This window comes from Gadus macrocephalus, chromosome 7, assembly GCF_031168955.1.
Source record: "Gadus macrocephalus chromosome 7, ASM3116895v1".
NCBI classification, from domain to species: Eukaryota; Metazoa; Chordata; class Actinopteri; order Gadiformes; family Gadidae; genus Gadus; species Gadus macrocephalus.
This window is the reverse complement of record NC_082388.1, coordinates 3,276,685-3,293,746: the sequence shown is the minus strand read 5'-3', so window position 1 is coordinate 3,293,746 and position 17,062 is coordinate 3,276,685. Positions and strand designations below refer to the sequence as shown.

General features: G+C 44.1%; 2 protein-coding genes and 2 long non-coding RNA genes across 5 annotated transcripts; 1 reads left to right on the top strand and 3 right to left on the bottom strand.

Annotated features, from left to right (window-relative positions):
- The first annotated feature begins 1,616 nt into the window (after nucleotides 1-1,616).
- Nucleotides 1,617-4,655, top strand: LOC132461118 (zinc finger MYM-type protein 1-like). Its single transcript, XM_060056163.1, has one exon. The coding sequence runs from the start codon at nucleotides 2,033-2,035 to the stop codon at nucleotides 4,463-4,465; it is 2,433 nt and encodes an 810-aa protein (XP_059912146.1). The 5' UTR covers nucleotides 1,617-2,032; the 3' UTR covers nucleotides 4,466-4,655.
- Nucleotides 4,656-5,191: 536 nt separating this feature from the next.
- LOC132461229 (uncharacterized) lies at nucleotides 5,192-7,175 on the bottom strand. 2 transcript variants are annotated; one of them, XM_060056277.1, is made up of 6 exons: nucleotides 7,073-7,175; nucleotides 6,403-6,985; nucleotides 6,129-6,246; nucleotides 5,954-6,045; nucleotides 5,756-5,873; nucleotides 5,192-5,587 (listed from the first exon to the last, which is right to left on the bottom strand). In XM_060056277.1, the coding sequence occupies exons 2-6, from the start codon at nucleotides 6,610-6,612 to the stop codon at nucleotides 5,484-5,486; spliced, it is 642 nt and encodes a 213-aa protein (XP_059912260.1). In that variant the 5' UTR covers nucleotides 6,613-6,985; nucleotides 7,073-7,175; the 3' UTR covers nucleotides 5,192-5,483. The 2 variants fall into 2 exon arrangements, with proteins under 2 accessions (XP_059912260.1, XP_059912261.1); XM_060056278.1 differs by having other exon boundaries at nucleotides 6,403-7,175.
- A 1,210-nt stretch (nucleotides 7,176-8,385) lies between these two features.
- On the bottom strand, nucleotides 8,386-9,501 carry LOC132461230 (uncharacterized). Its single transcript, XR_009526560.1, has 5 exons — nucleotides 9,343-9,501; nucleotides 9,072-9,244; nucleotides 8,891-8,973; nucleotides 8,574-8,806; nucleotides 8,386-8,460 (listed from the first exon to the last, which is right to left on the bottom strand). It is a non-coding gene; the product is annotated as an uncharacterized LOC132461230 (long non-coding RNA).
- Nucleotides 9,502-9,543: 42 nt separating this feature from the next.
- Nucleotides 9,544-10,651, bottom strand: LOC132461099 (uncharacterized). The gene is made up of 3 exons (XR_009526524.1): nucleotides 10,306-10,651; nucleotides 10,051-10,201; nucleotides 9,544-9,627 (listed from the first exon to the last, which is right to left on the bottom strand). It is a non-coding gene; the product is annotated as an uncharacterized LOC132461099 (long non-coding RNA).
- Between the last annotated feature and the right edge of the window lie 6,411 nt (nucleotides 10,652-17,062).

Here is a 17,062-nt window from a genome sequence, read left to right as displayed (position 1 = left end):
CGCCCCTCTCTTTACCCGAGTGTCCAAAACATGCGGCCTCAGATCAGATGACACGATCACGAAATCGATCATCGATCTTCGGCCTAGGGTACTCTGGTACCAGGTACACTTATGAGCACCCTTATGTTCGAACATGGTGTTTGTTATGGATAATCCATGACTAGCACAGAAGTCCAATAACAAACGACCGCTCGGGTTTAGATCAGGGAGGCCGTTCCTCCCCACCACGCCTCTCCAGGTGTCTCCATCGTTGCCCACGTGGGCGTTGAAGTCTCCCAGCAGAACTACGGAGTCCCCTACTGGAGCCCCATACAGGACTCCATTCAGGGTCTCCAAGAAGGCCGAGTACTCTGAGCTGCTGTTTGGTGCATACGCACAAACAACAGTCAGAGTTTTCCCCCCTACAACCCTTAGGCGCAGGGAGGCGACCCTCTCGTCTACCGGGGTAAACTCCAACACCGCGGCGCTTAGCCGGGGATTTATGAGTATCCCCACACCCGCCCGGCGCCTCACGCCCTTGGCAACTCCGGAGAAGAATAGAGTCCAACCCTTATCCAGGAGTACGGTACCAGAGCTGAGACTGTGCGTGGAGGTAAGCCCCACCAGATCTAACTGATAGCGCTCCACCTCCCTCACAAGCTCCGGTTCCTTTCCCCACAGCGAGGTGACGTTCCACGTCCCCAGAGCCAGCTTCTGCCGCCCGGGTCTGGTCCGTCGAGACCCCTGACCTTCGCTGCCACCCATGTGGCTGCGCACCCGACCCCAACGGGTCTTCCCACAGGTGGTGGGCCCATGGGATGAAGAGAGGGGGGGTGCCACGTAGTTTGTTCGGGCTGTGCCCGACCGGGCTCCGTGGCAAACCCGGCCACCAGGCGCTCGCCATCGAGCCCTCCGTCTGGGCCTGGCTCCAGACGGGGGCCCCGGGCTTCCTCCGGGCCGGGTCACATCTCCTCTTTTTCCGTTATTCATTGGAGTTTTATGAACCATTCTTAGTCTGGCCCCTCACCTGAGACCACTCTGCCATGAGAGACCCTACCAGGAGCACAAGGCTCCAGACAACACAGCTCTCAGGTTCACAGGGACACGCAAACCTCTCCACCACGATAAGGTGACGGTTCCAGGAGAGGTTTCATATATGTGAAAGGGCATTCAAATATAGCCTACTACAATAATAATAATACATTTTATTTGTAAATCACTTTTCATAAAAATAATCTCAAAGTGCTACAACAAAACACGAAGGGCAATAACACAATAAAATAAATAATAATAATCTAAGAACCATAGGTGTTATAGGGTGTACCGATGAGAAGGCTGTTACAGTAATCAAGCCTGGAGGGGATTAAGGCGTGGACGAGTTTCTCTGAGTCAGAGAAGGTGAGGATTGGGCAGAGTTTTGATCAATGATCAATTAGGAGGCCGAAGCCCTAAAGGACAACCCTGTCTCATGAAAATTACGTTCCCAGAGAACTATTCGGCATTCTCAATTACGTTTGTCTGAAAACGTATTTTGTCTCGACAGAAAAACATGGTGGCTAAGCCTATGATGGTTGCTATGGACGCTGAAACTAGCAGCCCGAATGCCGTTTAAAGCATGGATATAAAACCATTGTCTTTGCCAGAAGCGGCGCCAGGGTAGGGCTTGGTTGGGCTATAGCCCAATCAAGAATTGTGTTAGCCCTACCGTTAGCCCTACCATAAAACAACCAAGAAAAGTGCGGAGTCCAACAGCGCCCCCACGTCGTAACGGCATTCAGGCAGCTGCAATGACAACTGTCACTGATCTGGGTTCATTAAGAGTCGGCCTCCAGCATCTGCCGTTATTATTAATCAACATGGACTGTGCTGTCCTGAGATCAGTGGGGAACCTGTCAGTCACTCCTGTGGGCGCGCTTTTAGTGTATGCTCGACACAGACAGTTTGGTTGAAATTTGAATCATCTTTGTTAGAAGCTACCTGGCTGTAGTAGTTAGAGTTAGTGACTTACAGTCACATTATTAAGTTAACGTTAGTAAGCTGGTCAAAATTTATCATGGATAAATTAGTTTTTGAACGTCGTCGGACGGAAGAACAGATGGCGGTGGCGGGCGTTTTGGATAAAACTACGGACACACCGTTGACACCTGCGGGGGAAGACGACCACTCAGGTCCCGCGTCTCCCATGTGCCAGGCTCGGCCAGACAAAGATGAGCAAGAAGAAGAGGAGATGGAGCAGCAGGAGGAAGAGGACGAGGAAAGGGGCTGGCATGGTCAGCCACAGCCAACCACTGCCGGCATGGACACTGGCCATGATGCTAATGCTACCACTGACATTAGCAAACGACCTGGAGATGGACCGCAGCGCCCCATCAGGAAAAATTACCCTTCAAGGCTAATAGGTAACCAGCAGAGATCTTTCAATGCTACCTGGTTTGACATATACAGCTGGCTTGAATATTCAGTTGAGATGGACACAACTTTCTGCTTCGCCTGCCGACATTTTTTGGGTGGTGGTGGGCACCGATTCCATTCAGAGCCGGCCTTTTCTAATGGATACAAGAACTGGAAACACGCAACAGCAGCCCTTAAAAAACACAACGCAAGTGCGGCACACAAGTTCGCCATGGAGGCATGGGCTGAATTTAAACTGGCAACGACAGATGGCTCGAGATTAGGAAACATGATAGATGCGGGTCATTCAAAAATCGTAAAGGAAAACAGAGAGTATATGAGGGCTGTGGTTATGTCCCTACGTTATACTGCATGCCAAAGTATTGCTCAGCGAGGTCACCGAGAGGATGCAGAGTCAGAAAATAAGGGCAACTTTGTGGAGCTGCTGAACGTAATTGGTGAATTTGATCAGACAGTAGCAAAGAAACTGAAGGATAATCCAAGAAATGCTAAATACACACATAAAGACATTCAAAACGAGATTTTTGAGATTATGGCTGACATGGTCAGAAACGAAATAAGTGAAGAAACCCGAGAAGCAGAACATTTCGCCCTAATGGTTGACGAAAGCAAAGATATCCGTAAAAATGAACAGATTTCCATTGTTGTGCGGTATTTAAAAGGAGACAATTTGCGTGAGGAATTCCTGCACTTCGCGCATGCAGATGGCCTGGACGCCGACTCGCTCCTGAGAAGCATACAACAGACTCTTTCACAGTGTAATATTGACAAAAACATGTGTGTCGGACAGTGTTATGATGGCGCTGCAGTTATGTCGGGCTCCAAAAGTGGCGTTCAGCAGAAATTCAAAAAGGATGTGCCACAAGCACTGTACATTCATTGTCATGCGCACAGGTTAAACCTCGTTTTGGTTGATGTGGTCCGCAATGTTGAAGCGGCAGCAGAGTTTTTTGAAACTATACAAATGTTGTACAACTTTTTCTCCAACTCTGTCGCCCATGATCTGTTCATCAAGAAACAGAGAGAGATTGAATCAGTGACACAGCCCGTTGAACTGAAGAGCCTATCCGACACACGCTGGGCATGTCAATATGCGGCATTGGTGGCAATCCGAAAGTCACTGCCTGCAATACGGGCGACACTTCTGGATATCATGTCTCAGCCTAATGCACGGAGGAAAACTGAGGCCAGGGCTGTGAATGGACTTGTTGATGAACAGTTTGTCCTGCGTCTCACGCTTTTCGAGGAGCTATTCCGGGTCACAAAATTCATGTCTGACCAGCTCCAATCTCCCACTCTTGAGCTTTCGTCCACAATAGACTTATCAGAGTCAGTCATAGCGACATTGTCAGACAAACGCGCAGAAGAGTCGTGGATTGACATTCGGGACAGAGCAGCGGACCTGTGCACCAAAGCCGGTGTGAGCCAGGATGGGACATGCGAAAAGAGACGGACACAGCCTCCTCGAATTCTTCAGGAGTTTGTTGTCGAGGCCCCAGTTGAGCGCACACCTGTTACAACTTCAGATGCGCAGCGCACACATTTGTATTACCCAGTAATTGACAGACTTGTGGGTGAAATGAGAAGACGTTTCTCAACCGAGGCCGGAGGTGTTTTAACTGGAGTCTCGGCACTCAGCCCCAAACATGCGTCTTTCCTAGACAAGAAATGTCTGCAGCCCATGGCGCAGTTCTATGGAGTGACTGAGGAAAACCTGACAGCAGAGCTACACCAAATTCAGCGTCTGCTGGAAAGAAAGAAAGCACAGGGACATGTAGTGGATGACACTTTGGAATTTCTCGCTTTAATGCGACCTTACCGGGATGCTTTTGTGGATTTATACAGACTCATCTGTATTTCACTGACCCTGCCCGTGACCTCTGCTTCGTGCAAACACAGTTTCTCCTGCCTCCGTCGGATTAAGAACTATCTACGGAACAGCAGCGGTGATACCCGAAACAGCAACTTGGCGCTGCTGTCCATCAACAAACAAAGGACAAAGACTTTGGATGTTCAGCGCATCATCGACATCTTTGCCTCCAATCACAAAAACCGGCGGATTGTACTCATTTGAAAATCTCAACCTGGTGAGTTTCAATATTGTTTTTGGAAACTTTAGTGACGTTTTGCGTGTTGTCCGCATGATGTCCCTTCCTTGCTGCTGTCTTGTTTCTTGATTAGCATGTTAAATTAGTTGGAGATGTGTTTTGACTCTTGGCTGTTGTGTGGTAGTATTTTGTTTTGTTTAATTGGGTGATCTGTGTGTCAAAGTTTGGCTTATTGAGACCAATCTTATATTGGTGTCATCGCCTTCTATATCTGCCAAATTTTCAGTCGGATCTACCGGCTGTGCTGTTAACGTAACTACAGTATTAACGTAACTAGCGTCTCGAGAGAGAGAGAGAGAGAGAGAGAGAGAGAGAGAGAGAGAGAGAGAGAGAGAGAGAGAGAGAGAGAGTCTACCCACCTCAAGGTGTCTACCCACCTTGAGAACTGATAGAAAATCGTAAACAACAACAATCGCCGGTGGGGAGAAGCCATTTTTCCATTGACTGGAAGCCTGCTTTATTTATTGTAGGTAACAAAAAATAAAGAAAATGGCGGCATTGTTGTTGTTATCGATTTTCTATCAGTTCTCACCACACAACGACGTCTCATCTTTGCTGCTTGAATGTCGGTATGTAATGGTATGGAGTTATTGAAACTTACTACGTGTAAAAAAGACGTTTTATTGTTTATTTTTAAGCCTCGAAAGTTGCACTGGGTGCCTTTAAAAGCATTGAAAAATGCATACCACTGCCATAGTCCTCCCATGGCCATATTGCGCCAGTGCTCTGTCCAGCCAAAGAGTGGTCAACCAAGGCCACATCAATCCTTTTGGAGAGGTCTGCAACAAGACTGTTGTATTTCTCAATCTCCTGGAGAAGGCGCTTTTTGTCTGCCGTCAACTTTCTTCGGAGACGATGGCTAAGCTTGTTGCTGTCTAGATTGTTTAGGAGAAACTTAATATGCAGACACATAAACTTTGTATAGGTTATATTAAAAACAATATAGATACATTGTTAGATATACCGGATAACTCAAGAAAAAGCCTACATACCATTCTGACGGTAGAGGGTTTGTTTCTGCTGCTTTAGACCCAGATGGAGACCCTCAATGGACTGCTGGAGAACGTGCAGACCCGTTACTGGGGTCTCTGTAGATATCCGTTAGGGTGAAATTAAGCTCAGTGTACTGTATTCTATACAATGCAACTGAGATTTCTAGATTTTTGCAGCACTAATGCTTCACTGATTGTGTATTATTTTGATTACCTTTTGAACACAAATGTCTGAAAAAGGCATGTATATTGTTCTGTCCTCACCGCTCTCTGCCCATTCCTTGACTTCAGCAATCCACTGTACAGCCATTGCATTTGAGCACTGCAGGTCCTTCTGCAGTTGTGACAGCCTCTCTGCCTCTTCTTCTGCCCTTTTAGATGTCTAAATATTTACAATAATTACAATAGGAACTCAGTCTGCCTAACAACTGGCACAAAAACATACATGAATATGAAACATACCTTCACATATCTTGTGGAGAGGGCCTTGTGTAGCGTCTCTGCTTTGTGATGGTTCCAACCCATTGCATGCACAGTGAGCATGTCCACACGTGCTGGTATAAGGAGAATTACATTATGGTCTGCAATCTATGAGCAATATTAGATGATAGCATAAACTCAGACCAAAGTGACTTACCTGCTTTTGACATGTACTTTGTTGTCAGGGCACAACGGGAGAGGTAGCTGTTTATTTGCTCCACCTCCTCACCGGCTGTTGTGCCTGCTCCCTTCTGATTCCGACCACTCCATTTTATCTGTTGCAAGGATGGGTGGATTTGGGGTTCATTAGAGCCAATGAAGCAGTTGGAAAACGTGGACAAATATTATGGAAAAGGAATTCAGCTTAAAGCTGTCCATTGCTATAGTAACACATGGCATATTCATTTGAAAATAACAGATAACAGACATACCTCACACTTGGTAGCATGAGCTCTTGCATGCATGATGCTCAGGAAGGGCTTCATTTCTGTGAGGCTCTTGAGAGCTGGAATGACTGAAGCAACTTTTTGTAGGCATGGCCAGTATTTGCATGCCACATCCATAGCAAAAAACTGTGCCTTGCTTGGGAGAAGCTCCTTTTGGAGATACATAGGATACGCACAAATCTCTCCTCGGTACATGTTAAGGGCTTTTAAAAGGAAGCCATGCCGACACACCGCAACCTCAACGCCTTCCTCATCCAGTTTAGAGGCCCGCCTAGAGGTCTCCCTTGCTGCTGCCCATTGAGAGTCTCCACATGTGCCTCTCCCCTTTATCTGTGAATATAGTGCATACACATATTGTTAATGTAATTCACGACAAAAGAGTAGGGAGTATGGAATACTTCTAGAAGTCCAGGAAATGCAATGATTCCTTTAGTAACAGAACTATTTGAGTGTTTAAACTTAGCTTAAACTTAGATTATTCACCGCCATCTGTATTGTGTTGACAAAATCAGACACCTCACTGTCTTTGGCTAGAAATAGCCCATCAAAAAAGGGAGTGTCATTAGATCTAGGGGAAAAATATATAACATCCATTACCTACTCTTGTTGTCACTTACAGTCACGACTCAATTACCAAAGAGAACTTAAAGTGCACCTTCCAGTATGGCCAAAGCGATAAAGCTTCCTGTTGCCATCTGCTGACACTGCTACCATTTCAGGTGTGCAGGCAGGGCAGGTGAAAGGGGTATCACAGCAGAGCTGGGGCCTCATGTACTAAGACTTGCGTGGATTTCATACTGAAACTTGGCGTACGCCAAAACCCAGAAACTGTCTTACGCACAAATAAATTCAGATGTATCAAAGTGTGCGAACGCATGGATCCAAGCACGTTTCTTTTGTACATCTCGATCAACGTGGAATTGAGCGCACATGCCGAGGTGCCAAACTCCTCCCTGTCCACGCCCTCATTTAAATATGCAATTTCATTTAAATAGGCCTCTGGACCTGAGATTCACCTCTTAATCCGATCACCGGAGTCTGAGCTCGAGATTTTGCTCCACGAGGTAGAAATGCGCAAGCATATGCTATTTGGAACCCTGTCAACAGGGATAAATGCAAAACAAAAGAGAAGTGAGTGGGAGCGTGTTTGCGAGGCCGTCAATGCAGTGGGGTCTCAGCAGCGCACACACTCTGAAATTAAAAAAAAGTGGTCAGACCTCAAGGTGGAGGTGAAGCGGAGGGTTTCTGCCCAACGCCGAAGCGTGACCGCAACAGGTGGGGGGACGGGAGTGGGGGAACTCTCCCCCTTCGATTTGAGAGTGGCCGCTTTGATCGGTGACACAGCTCTCACCGGAGTGGTGGGAGCCCATCAAGGGGACACCGATCATCCCCAAGGTAAATATGCTGAAGTCATAAATGCTGTAATTATACTGGTCATACAATTGGCTGCTTGCAATACACATAAGTCGTGCGTAAAGATGCCAGGATATTAAAGAATTTGACTCGTGTTTATTAACTTAATTTTTTTATTTTTGAATAGACAAGCAAGGAGAGGGCACGGATTGCTCCGTCGGCCCCGGCGTCTCCAGCGCCCTTCGGATTTGACCATTTGCGATGTCCTCTAACAACGCTAACGCAGCCATTTTTAAAACAATTTTCTTTATCCATTGCGCATGCTTTTATAGCCACCCATATAATTGCAAGGTGTGTTAATTGTTCATTAGTGTGTCTCTGATGTGCAAATCACTCTGATGAGTCATTGTTTTCACCTTTTTTCCCAGTTTCCCAGCGTCACCTAAGTGTCGCCAAAGGAACAATAGCTGTAGAAACGTGCGTACGACAGCTCTGGAGCTGGCGTGGGGACCGCACATTTTTACGGTCATTTCACGTTTTGTACATCTGAACGTAAGCGTGGAAAAGGACGTACACCACGTTTTTGTGCGTACGCAACCTTAGTACATGAGGCCCCTGGTCTTTCTCAAAGGAGGCGTATGCAAACTCAAGAAAGCTCCTCTGCAGGGCATCCCCGTTGATCTGTCCAGACTAGAAAGTATATCAGAATATGAAAAAACATTTTTGAGATAGTCAAAGAAAAAAGAAAAAAATTGCTGAAAATATTGGTGAGCATAATAAATAGTATTGCTGATGTCACTTACTCTTCCTGCACACAGTGTGCGATGTTCTAGCAGCTTTGCAAAGGCTTGCCTGGAGAATCCAGGTGAGATCAACTTCAGCTCCTGAAAGGTGTTGAGGAGGTCCACCGTGTAGATTGTGGAAGCATTTGCAGAAGCTGGCCAATATCCACTCCTGACTAGGTCTCTCACATCAGGGGCCCACTGCTGCAGGCATGTTTGGCACACATAACGTGGCAAATGCAAATCATAACGCCCTAACCAAAACAACATTAGTCATAATCATTGACACATATTGTATATTAGACTAACAGAAGTCTAAATAGAGAACTGGTTTCTACCATTGATGGTAATCAAGCTTCCACTGTGAAGCTAGGGACCTGGCAGGTGCAGTGCTGTGCTGGCATTGTGGGTAAAATGCGATCTGTCAAAAAGAAAAGTGAACATTCTGTATATGGCAGCAGACTGAATAAACAAGATAAGGATCAGGAAGTCTAGACAGGTAGATTTGTCAGACCTTACCTTGCTCATGTGTGGCATATATTCCAGTCTCTCCTCTTGAGATACATGTGGATGGGGGAATGGCTTTAAAGAAGCCATCCACCACGCTGTCCCTGTTGTGGAGTGGCCGTTTGCTGTGGTTATGCATGTCGCAGGCCCCACAAAACCACTGCTCCGGAAGGCACTCTCTGCACCTAAGCAGACAAAACACTGTCAAGTCACTCAATTTATATGATATACTTTTTTTAATGTACATAGATACATTCTATTATTTGATTGATGAACATCCAACCTTATAACAGCAGGCTTGTGGCAGAAGCAACACAATGGCTTGCCAACAGCCTCAGATTCCAAAAGGCATCTGAGGTGGTATGGCCGTGCTTCCTCCCAACGGTCGGAGGCTTTCTGCTGCCTAACAGACCACGATGATGCTGCGCTTCTCTCAGGCTCAGCAGGATTTTTTTTTTTATATTATTATTATTATTATATTTACCAAAAATCTCTTGAGGATTTTGCTGTGCTCTGGGTAAGGGCAAGGAATCCTCTGAAGGAAGTGCCAACACCTCAGTGTCCATGCCTGTTAAACAGTACATGACAGATTAATATATCTCTACGGCAGACACTCAAGTGCTTGCACTGCTGCAAGAAACTCCAGCCAATGATTTCCAGAACCACCAAGTGGCATTTGACAGTAAGTACGTCAATCAAACGGTCGTACTGCACTCCCTCTCCCCCGCTCCCATGTACTTGTACTTGGAATGGGTGGAGTCAGAGTCAGCGTTGAAGGAGAGGGGGTAGGACCATTTGAGTTGTGTATTTTCAAAATCTGCTGGCGTTTCGCAAATCCCATACCCTACCTTTAACGGTCCAAATGTTACAAATCGACTTTGACCCTCGGGAACGAAAAATCGAATAATAGAAAATTCTGACCCATCCCTGATTGCCATGGGTAATTGTTTGTCACCAAATTAAACTAATCTGAATTTGCACGTAAACAAACCTGTAGTTAGGCCACTCCATCGGTCTGCACGGCCTGTATGGCCCGCACGGCCTTCACGTCTCCCTCTGGCCTTGCCGCGTCCGCTCCGTTTGGTTGAGCTCCGTGGTGAATCCCCTCCAGATCTTGCCCGATTGACATTCTCCGCAGCCTCCTGTGTGTTTAAGTCCAACATCTTGTTAGACGGAGTTTCTGAGGTAGTGAAACATTCATTTCATGTACAAGTTCAAGTTCAGTTAATGTACAAAAGGTTGTTACCATGGCTTCAGCAAGGAATTGGTCATGCATCAACCCAATGGCAAGGTGTCTTCCTTCTGTGCGGGGGTCACGGAGATCCAGGTCAAACAACTTGTCCATTGCAACATGAGAGAAAAGTTACAGCGATAGAATGACTAGATCAACTGCCGACAATCGATCTTGAGAATGCTTGTAAGATTAGCAGTCCTAGCTATATGTCGCTCGAGAGCAGCGTCATAGAGCTCGTAAGTCCGCCCCTTCCGGTAGGCCCCTCATGGGACCTCTGAGATTGAAAAATATGAATGGGTTTCAATGGAGAGAAAGTAATTATTTTCTGGTCCCCGTCTTTATATGTGCTGGATTACACATATGTTGTTAGGTGCTCCACAAAACGGTACGAGATTGTAAACCTTAAATTAAAAATTTTCATGCAAAGAAAACAAAAGAAAATTGAGAGGAAGTTTGATAATGTTAGGTTTTTGTGAGGTCGCTTTTTGAACTACAGCCCCTCGCTGCTCTCGACGTGAATGATATACGTCACCACCACTCTGCCACAGACATGGCGACCACTCTGCTCCACTTCACCACTTTTTTCCAAGGGGAAGATAAAGGCATCGAAAGAGGTGAAAACCATTATAATTTTTCTCTTCAGCCTTAAACTGAACAATTGCACAATAAACGGTCAAACTCTTGGCATGAAAAATTATCATTTAAATCCACAAACAACATATGTGTAATCCAGGGCATATAAAGACTGGGACCAGAAAATAATTACTTTATCTCCATTGAAACCCATTCATATTTTTCGATCTCATAGGACCCATGGGGACCACCGGAAGGGGCTGACTTACGAGCTCTATAGAGTGACGAAGTCACACCCCTTCCGGTAGGGCACATGGGACCTATGAGATCGAAAAATATGAATGAGTTTCAATGGAGAGAAAGTAATTTTTTTTTTTGGTTTTCTTTGCATGAAAAATTATAATTTAAATCCACAAACAACAACTACCGGAAGGGGCGTGACTTCGCCACTCTATTGCGGTGACAACGCAGTGTATCCAGGGCAACAAGGATAAATAACAAATATGGCTATATGATTACATATGGCCTATATTATTTCGTTATAATAATAGGATTATAAGTACCCCATATAGACTTTATTTTCTTGGCGTTATAATGGCATCCTTTCTCGTTATATCGATATAAATTCTCGTTAGATCACATGTATGTATGTGACGTGTATAATTTAAGTTTACGTGTAGTATATATAGGCTATATATAGTTTTAGTATAGGCCTAAAGCCTATCACACGTGAACTATCACTACGCCTTCGGACACGGCTCTTCTAAATGCTGTGGAATGCTCTGTCTGTGGAATGCGATTCAATATAAATATATATATATATATATATATATATATATATATATATATATATATATACATATATACACCTCTTTATATTCTGAGAAACACTCCCAAGATATAAAATATCCTAAATATATAATAAAACATTTCGTTCTGCGCAGTATAGGCCTACAAGCCACCAGACAGTGATAAAAAACGTTAAACGAGTTACGTTGATTACAAAAGAAACTTACTAATTCCAAGTCTAAACTGTGGAAAATAGAACAAGGGTTCGATATAGGGCGTGCACTGCGCCGCCCTTCTGAAGTCTAAAAAAATCTCCCGCTTGAAATGCATTGGTTTAATAGGCCTATTGAATTAATTAAATATTAAAATTAAATGCTTGAGGACAGTAGGGCTGTACACTAGACATAAATAGGAAGCAAACTCAGGAGAAGGAATGACCTATCACAGATATTTATTTAATAAATTGTTTTAAATAACCCTGCCTCGTTAAATCAATGAGCTTGGTGTTTTGCTTTCAAAATAGGTTATAGAAGAGGTCTAAACTGCAGAAAATAAAAACATCCAAGCTGCCTTTTAAGGATACCTTGGCATATCTGTCTATTTTTTAACCATCGGACCCTAGTTTACGACAAAAACAAGACAATTGACTGCAATAATCCAAAATCCCATGGAAAACCCCGTTGGCTTTTTTTTTCCAGGGGCGACGCTCACTTCCGGGTTGGCCAACATACGTCATCCCTCCACCACGCTACTGTAAAAACACATGTTCAAGTTGAATGAGAATAATAATAATACTTCTGCCATAGTATTTATTTAAGGGGGGGGGGGGGGGGCATACAAGTCTTTTGGTCATTCGTAGTGTTGATCAGCAGAGAAATAAATTGTCCGCAAAGACGGTGACGTCGCTTAGCAACGGAAGACGCTGGGGTAGACAAGTCACCGGACTACTACCCATGCAAGTGAACGGAGCGTTCCACGGCATTGAGAAGACCCGTGTAATAAAGGCCTATAATATTTCTGTTTATGGCATAGATTTCTCCTCAGATTAGGCCAATAAACCAATGATAATATAAAAATAAAAATGCTCGATCAAAGGCCCGGCCCGAAGATAGTGGTGGGAAATATCGACCCGACCCGGCCCGCGTCGGGCTCGGGCAGAGAATCTAAACACTGACTGGAACTACTTAGCAGGTGTCTGTAGGCCTATATCAGGAGTTAATGCACGCCCTGCAGCCAATCAGAATACGAGTATTCCCCCAGACCGTGGTATAAACAATATTATTCGCGAGTTATAATCAACCCCTACACATCAATAATATAATAATGATAACCCATACGGTATGATTTCTAGATGTCATGGCAGCGTCCGCTTGCGACACTGGACTTGCGAGGCATCGAACTTTCATTCACATAGCCAAAAACAAGATAAAATAAACATCACTACATACAATCCTTAAAAGAACAGATGAAGCAGCTACCCTTTTTTCCTTCGCGGTTTGCCTACAGAGCAGCGCACCTGCATTTAATATATCCGTGAATTTTCACAATTTCTCAGAATCAAAGGTGAAAGTAGAAACGGGCGGCCAAAAGCTGTCATATTGTTAGTTATCACAGACAATTTTAAGTAGAAACGGGCCGCTTGAGATGACGTCTTTCTTTATCGGTTCATGGGTCTGATGCGCCGATTTCCCATGCTGAGATTTCCGGAGATTCTCGGGCATCTTCGACAATTTGGCTATAGATTGTCTCATTACACGCTAAATAATATAATTATAGCCTAATTATATATATAGCCTATATATATATATAGGCAATATATATAATTAGGCAATATATATATCTAGATATAGCATTTGTGGTTTTGGCATAAACATAAGTAGGGTTCACTGTACTATCTGAGCACACCCTTTCTGAAGCCTCTCTCTCGCTCTCTCTCTCTCTCTCTGTCCCTCCCTCTCTCTCTTTCTCTCCCTCTCGTACCGTTTTGTGGAGCACCTTCATTGTCTGACAACACTGCCATTCAGAAAGCATTGGTTTACATTTCGTTCTGTGTAGCACGCAAAAAGTCGGACTATCGTACTCTGGAACACGCTTCAATAGATTAACGTTCGTGCGCATGAGCACGCAATCGCGTGATACCGGGTTGGTTACTTTGAAGGCAAAAAAAATCGAAAATACAAGAAAACACAAAAACCTACATTCAACCAGTGGGGTATGGCCCCTGACTCTCTGAGGAGGTAGGTACCTCCAGGTACCCCCTCCATGCCAGGGCGCCCTGAATTTATGTTTATTAACAGCTCCTCCACCGGGGTCAAGACAATTTGAGGGCCAGATCCAGTCTGCCGACCTTTTCACGATTGGCTTAAAAAAATGGCTTATTTAAATTTATACCAATACGATGGTGGGAAAAGCTTACCAGTTTGTATGTTTTTTATACTTGATCCGCTGACCGCTTGGAAGCCATCGGTGTACATATTTTTTTAGAAGAAAGGGGTTATGTGATAGGATCTTTAAGAATACTTAACTGGGATATTTATATATTCATGGCTCAAATATTAAGGATCATGCTTTTGACGTGTAACTAACGCATTTACGCGGTCAGCAATCCGCTGCCAGGCTTTGGTTCTCCGGGTTGCAGAGGCTTTAGCGTTCCCTTTTCTTGTGACAATGTCCTTCTCCTCGACATAGCTCTCCAAGAGAACCTGAAGTTCCATTTCATTGAAATAAGCGGCCCGTTTCGCCATTTCGATCAGGGTTTCCATGATCAATACATCACGTCTTTTTAGGTTTGGCGTGGACGCGCACAACCCTGTGTTAACCAACCCCGAGTTGATTGAACTAATGCATAACCGCTGCTGTGGAACTGAAAACTCTGGGTTAGTCGGCACAGGGTAAATCAACCTACCTAGAGTTCAGCGTTAACTCGGTGTTTGTTAAACCTCCGTTCGTGGAACACCTCTCAGGTAACACACCAAAACAAGACAAGGAAACAGACAGACCATGACACTCTGTGGAGACAGCGCAGCAACACCTCTACCCAAGTCACCCCACGGAACCGCGGAGCCGTCGCATTTACATCAGAATGAAACCCAATAAACTACCAATGTGTGTAGGGTCCGGGAGGGTAAAATGGGGTGCTAGCTTAAGCAGGCTATTTACCTCGGGCAATGTAAACACGCGGAACGTGCCGCGAAAAAGGTGGGCATAAGAGGGCATAATTGGCAGATTAAAGACGCCTAGAGTAATACAAACCTAATTGCAAACCTAAGTTAGGCTTTTTAGCGTGATGCTGTTGCGGCTCTCAGCTGTGCCAGAGCGTTCACAGCTGCTAGGGAAACCACCTGACTGTCGCCGCCCGGTGCAGAAGTGTGAACTGCCCAGTTATTAGAGTCTCAGCCTGTCTCCTCGCAAGGAGTAGCAACGAGTTGCGAGTTGCAAGCAGTTGCGTCACAAATCTTTGGTCTGAACTGGGCTTAAGCAAACTAGACGCATGGGTTTGCCTTTGAATTCTATGAACAGATACTTAGCTTCTCATCATGACTGAAAGGTACAGTTTTCTTGATCGAGTTTGCTGTAGTTTCCCATCCCTGTTCTAGGGCAACCTAAATTCTGCTTCTGTTTCATCACTGATTTCGTATTCAGATCTCGAGTCACGGTCTGAAAGAGAAGCTGAACGTTTGGCCAGAAGCCTGACGATTCTGCAGGAGGATTTACAGTTTCTCGATTGTATACACACAAAAAATGGAACTATGCACACACCCAGACTGCTAAACTCTAAGCATGATTCCACTTTTTTCACATTTTTGCTAAACTCTAAGCACAAATCTCACCATTTAGCACACTTGGTTGACCTGGATCACACTGGCCTTCAAAACGCAACAACTAATTACCAATAAGTCTAAAAATCCTTAATTGCCCCCACGGGATAAATAAAGTTTTCTTGAATCTTGAATCAGTTCAAACTCAACTGGCAAAACACTTCATTCATGTGTCAGAGCATAAAAGAGGACTCAGTGAGCTCTACTGTGTTGTAGATATGGTCCTTTGGCCTGATCAGGATAGGAGGTGGGATACATACTGATTCACATGTAGATCGGTTTCACCTCATTTATATTCTTATTTTATTTTCTGTTGGCCAACGAAAAGCTTCTTTTTTTTTTGCAGTCGGTTCAGCTGAACATTTTACTGTATGACAGTAAAAAAAATATATATTTGCTTTATTACCTTTTTGTACATGTACTTGCACTGATTTCATCATTACATCCCCCGAAAGACAGTCTAAACCTTTTCTTGCTGTAGTGTTTTTCATTTTACTTATCAGTGCAATTATTGTACTGTAATTTACCAAAATAGGTAACATTGGTGTACTGTCAGAACAATGTTGCAGCATCAACTAGTATGACTCTGGGAAGCTGGGATTGTGAGTTTAGCCCATTGGAGCTCATTGGATAGAAAAATAAGCATTGTATCCTATTCTGATATGATTGTGTCAATGCAATATTTATATGATATATTCACAGTATTGCATTACAATATGGCAACAGTCTTTATACTATATGTACCACCTAATTGCAACTTTAAAAAATCAAGCTATTTCTAAACAATTGTATGAATTGGAATATTTAACATGGCCTCATAAAGCCAAAACATATGTAAATAGTATTTTGATGAAAGTGTTTGGAATTGATCACAACAGTGTTTGATTGATGCTCTCTAAGAGATATTCATTTGATAGCTGTGCTTACTGTTTGGTGGAAAAAATCAGTTCTGAAAAGAATGTGTAGTTTTGACAAAGTGATTAACTCTTCTCAGGTTTGTGTTTAGAGTTTTGAGAAATTGAGCTATAGTTTAGAAAAACTGCAAGGTGAGCACACGCTGGTTATTTCTCTTGGCTCCGAATCCTTAAGACCTCTTCTCTTTATATTAATTTGTTTTCCGACGTCCACTGTTAATATGAGTGATGGTATAAATCAATAGGGAGGTTGAGATAGGCCGATAGGAACTTGTACAGATGTATATCATCTGCTATACTGTGAAATTCCATCCCATGGCTTTTGAGGATATTTGGCAGCGTATGTTGTGCCCTCGAATAGAGGTAATATATTCATAACACAGATTCCAGTGGTGGGTAGTAACACGTTACAAGTAACGCAAATTATTTATTTTTTACTCCACTCGAGTAAATATTTCATCTAGAATTCTACTCTTTACTCATTTCCATTTTCCATTGTGCCTTCATTAAAATGAGTATTTTGATAAGCACATTATCTTCGTTGACTGTAATACAAGCGTACACGTAAGCAAGCACCCTCCCAAGGTTGCAACATTGTTGCGATTCCATAGCTATAGAGGAGGAGACGAGTCGATCCTGCGTTCATACCAGAAGACACATTTGTCGCCCGTTCGC

Bases quoted from the DNA above. Each gene is read 5' to 3' on its own strand.
- LOC132461229 (XM_060056278.1), bottom strand. From the start codon at position 6,612: ATGTACCGAGGAGAGATTTGTGCGTATCCTATGTATCTCCAAAAGGAG. The intron at 6,247-6,402 runs GTATGTCTGTTA...TCCTTGCAACAG, and splicing joins CTCATGCTACCAAGTGTGAG to ATAAAATGGAGTGGTCGGAA. The intron at 5,588-5,755 runs GTGAGGACAGAA...GGATATCTACAG, and splicing joins CAAGGAATGGGCAGAGAGCG to AGACCCCAGTAACGGGTCTG.
- LOC132461118 (XM_060056163.1), top strand. From the start codon at position 2,033: ATGGATAAATTAGTTTTTGAACGTCGTCGGACGGAAGAACAGATGGCG.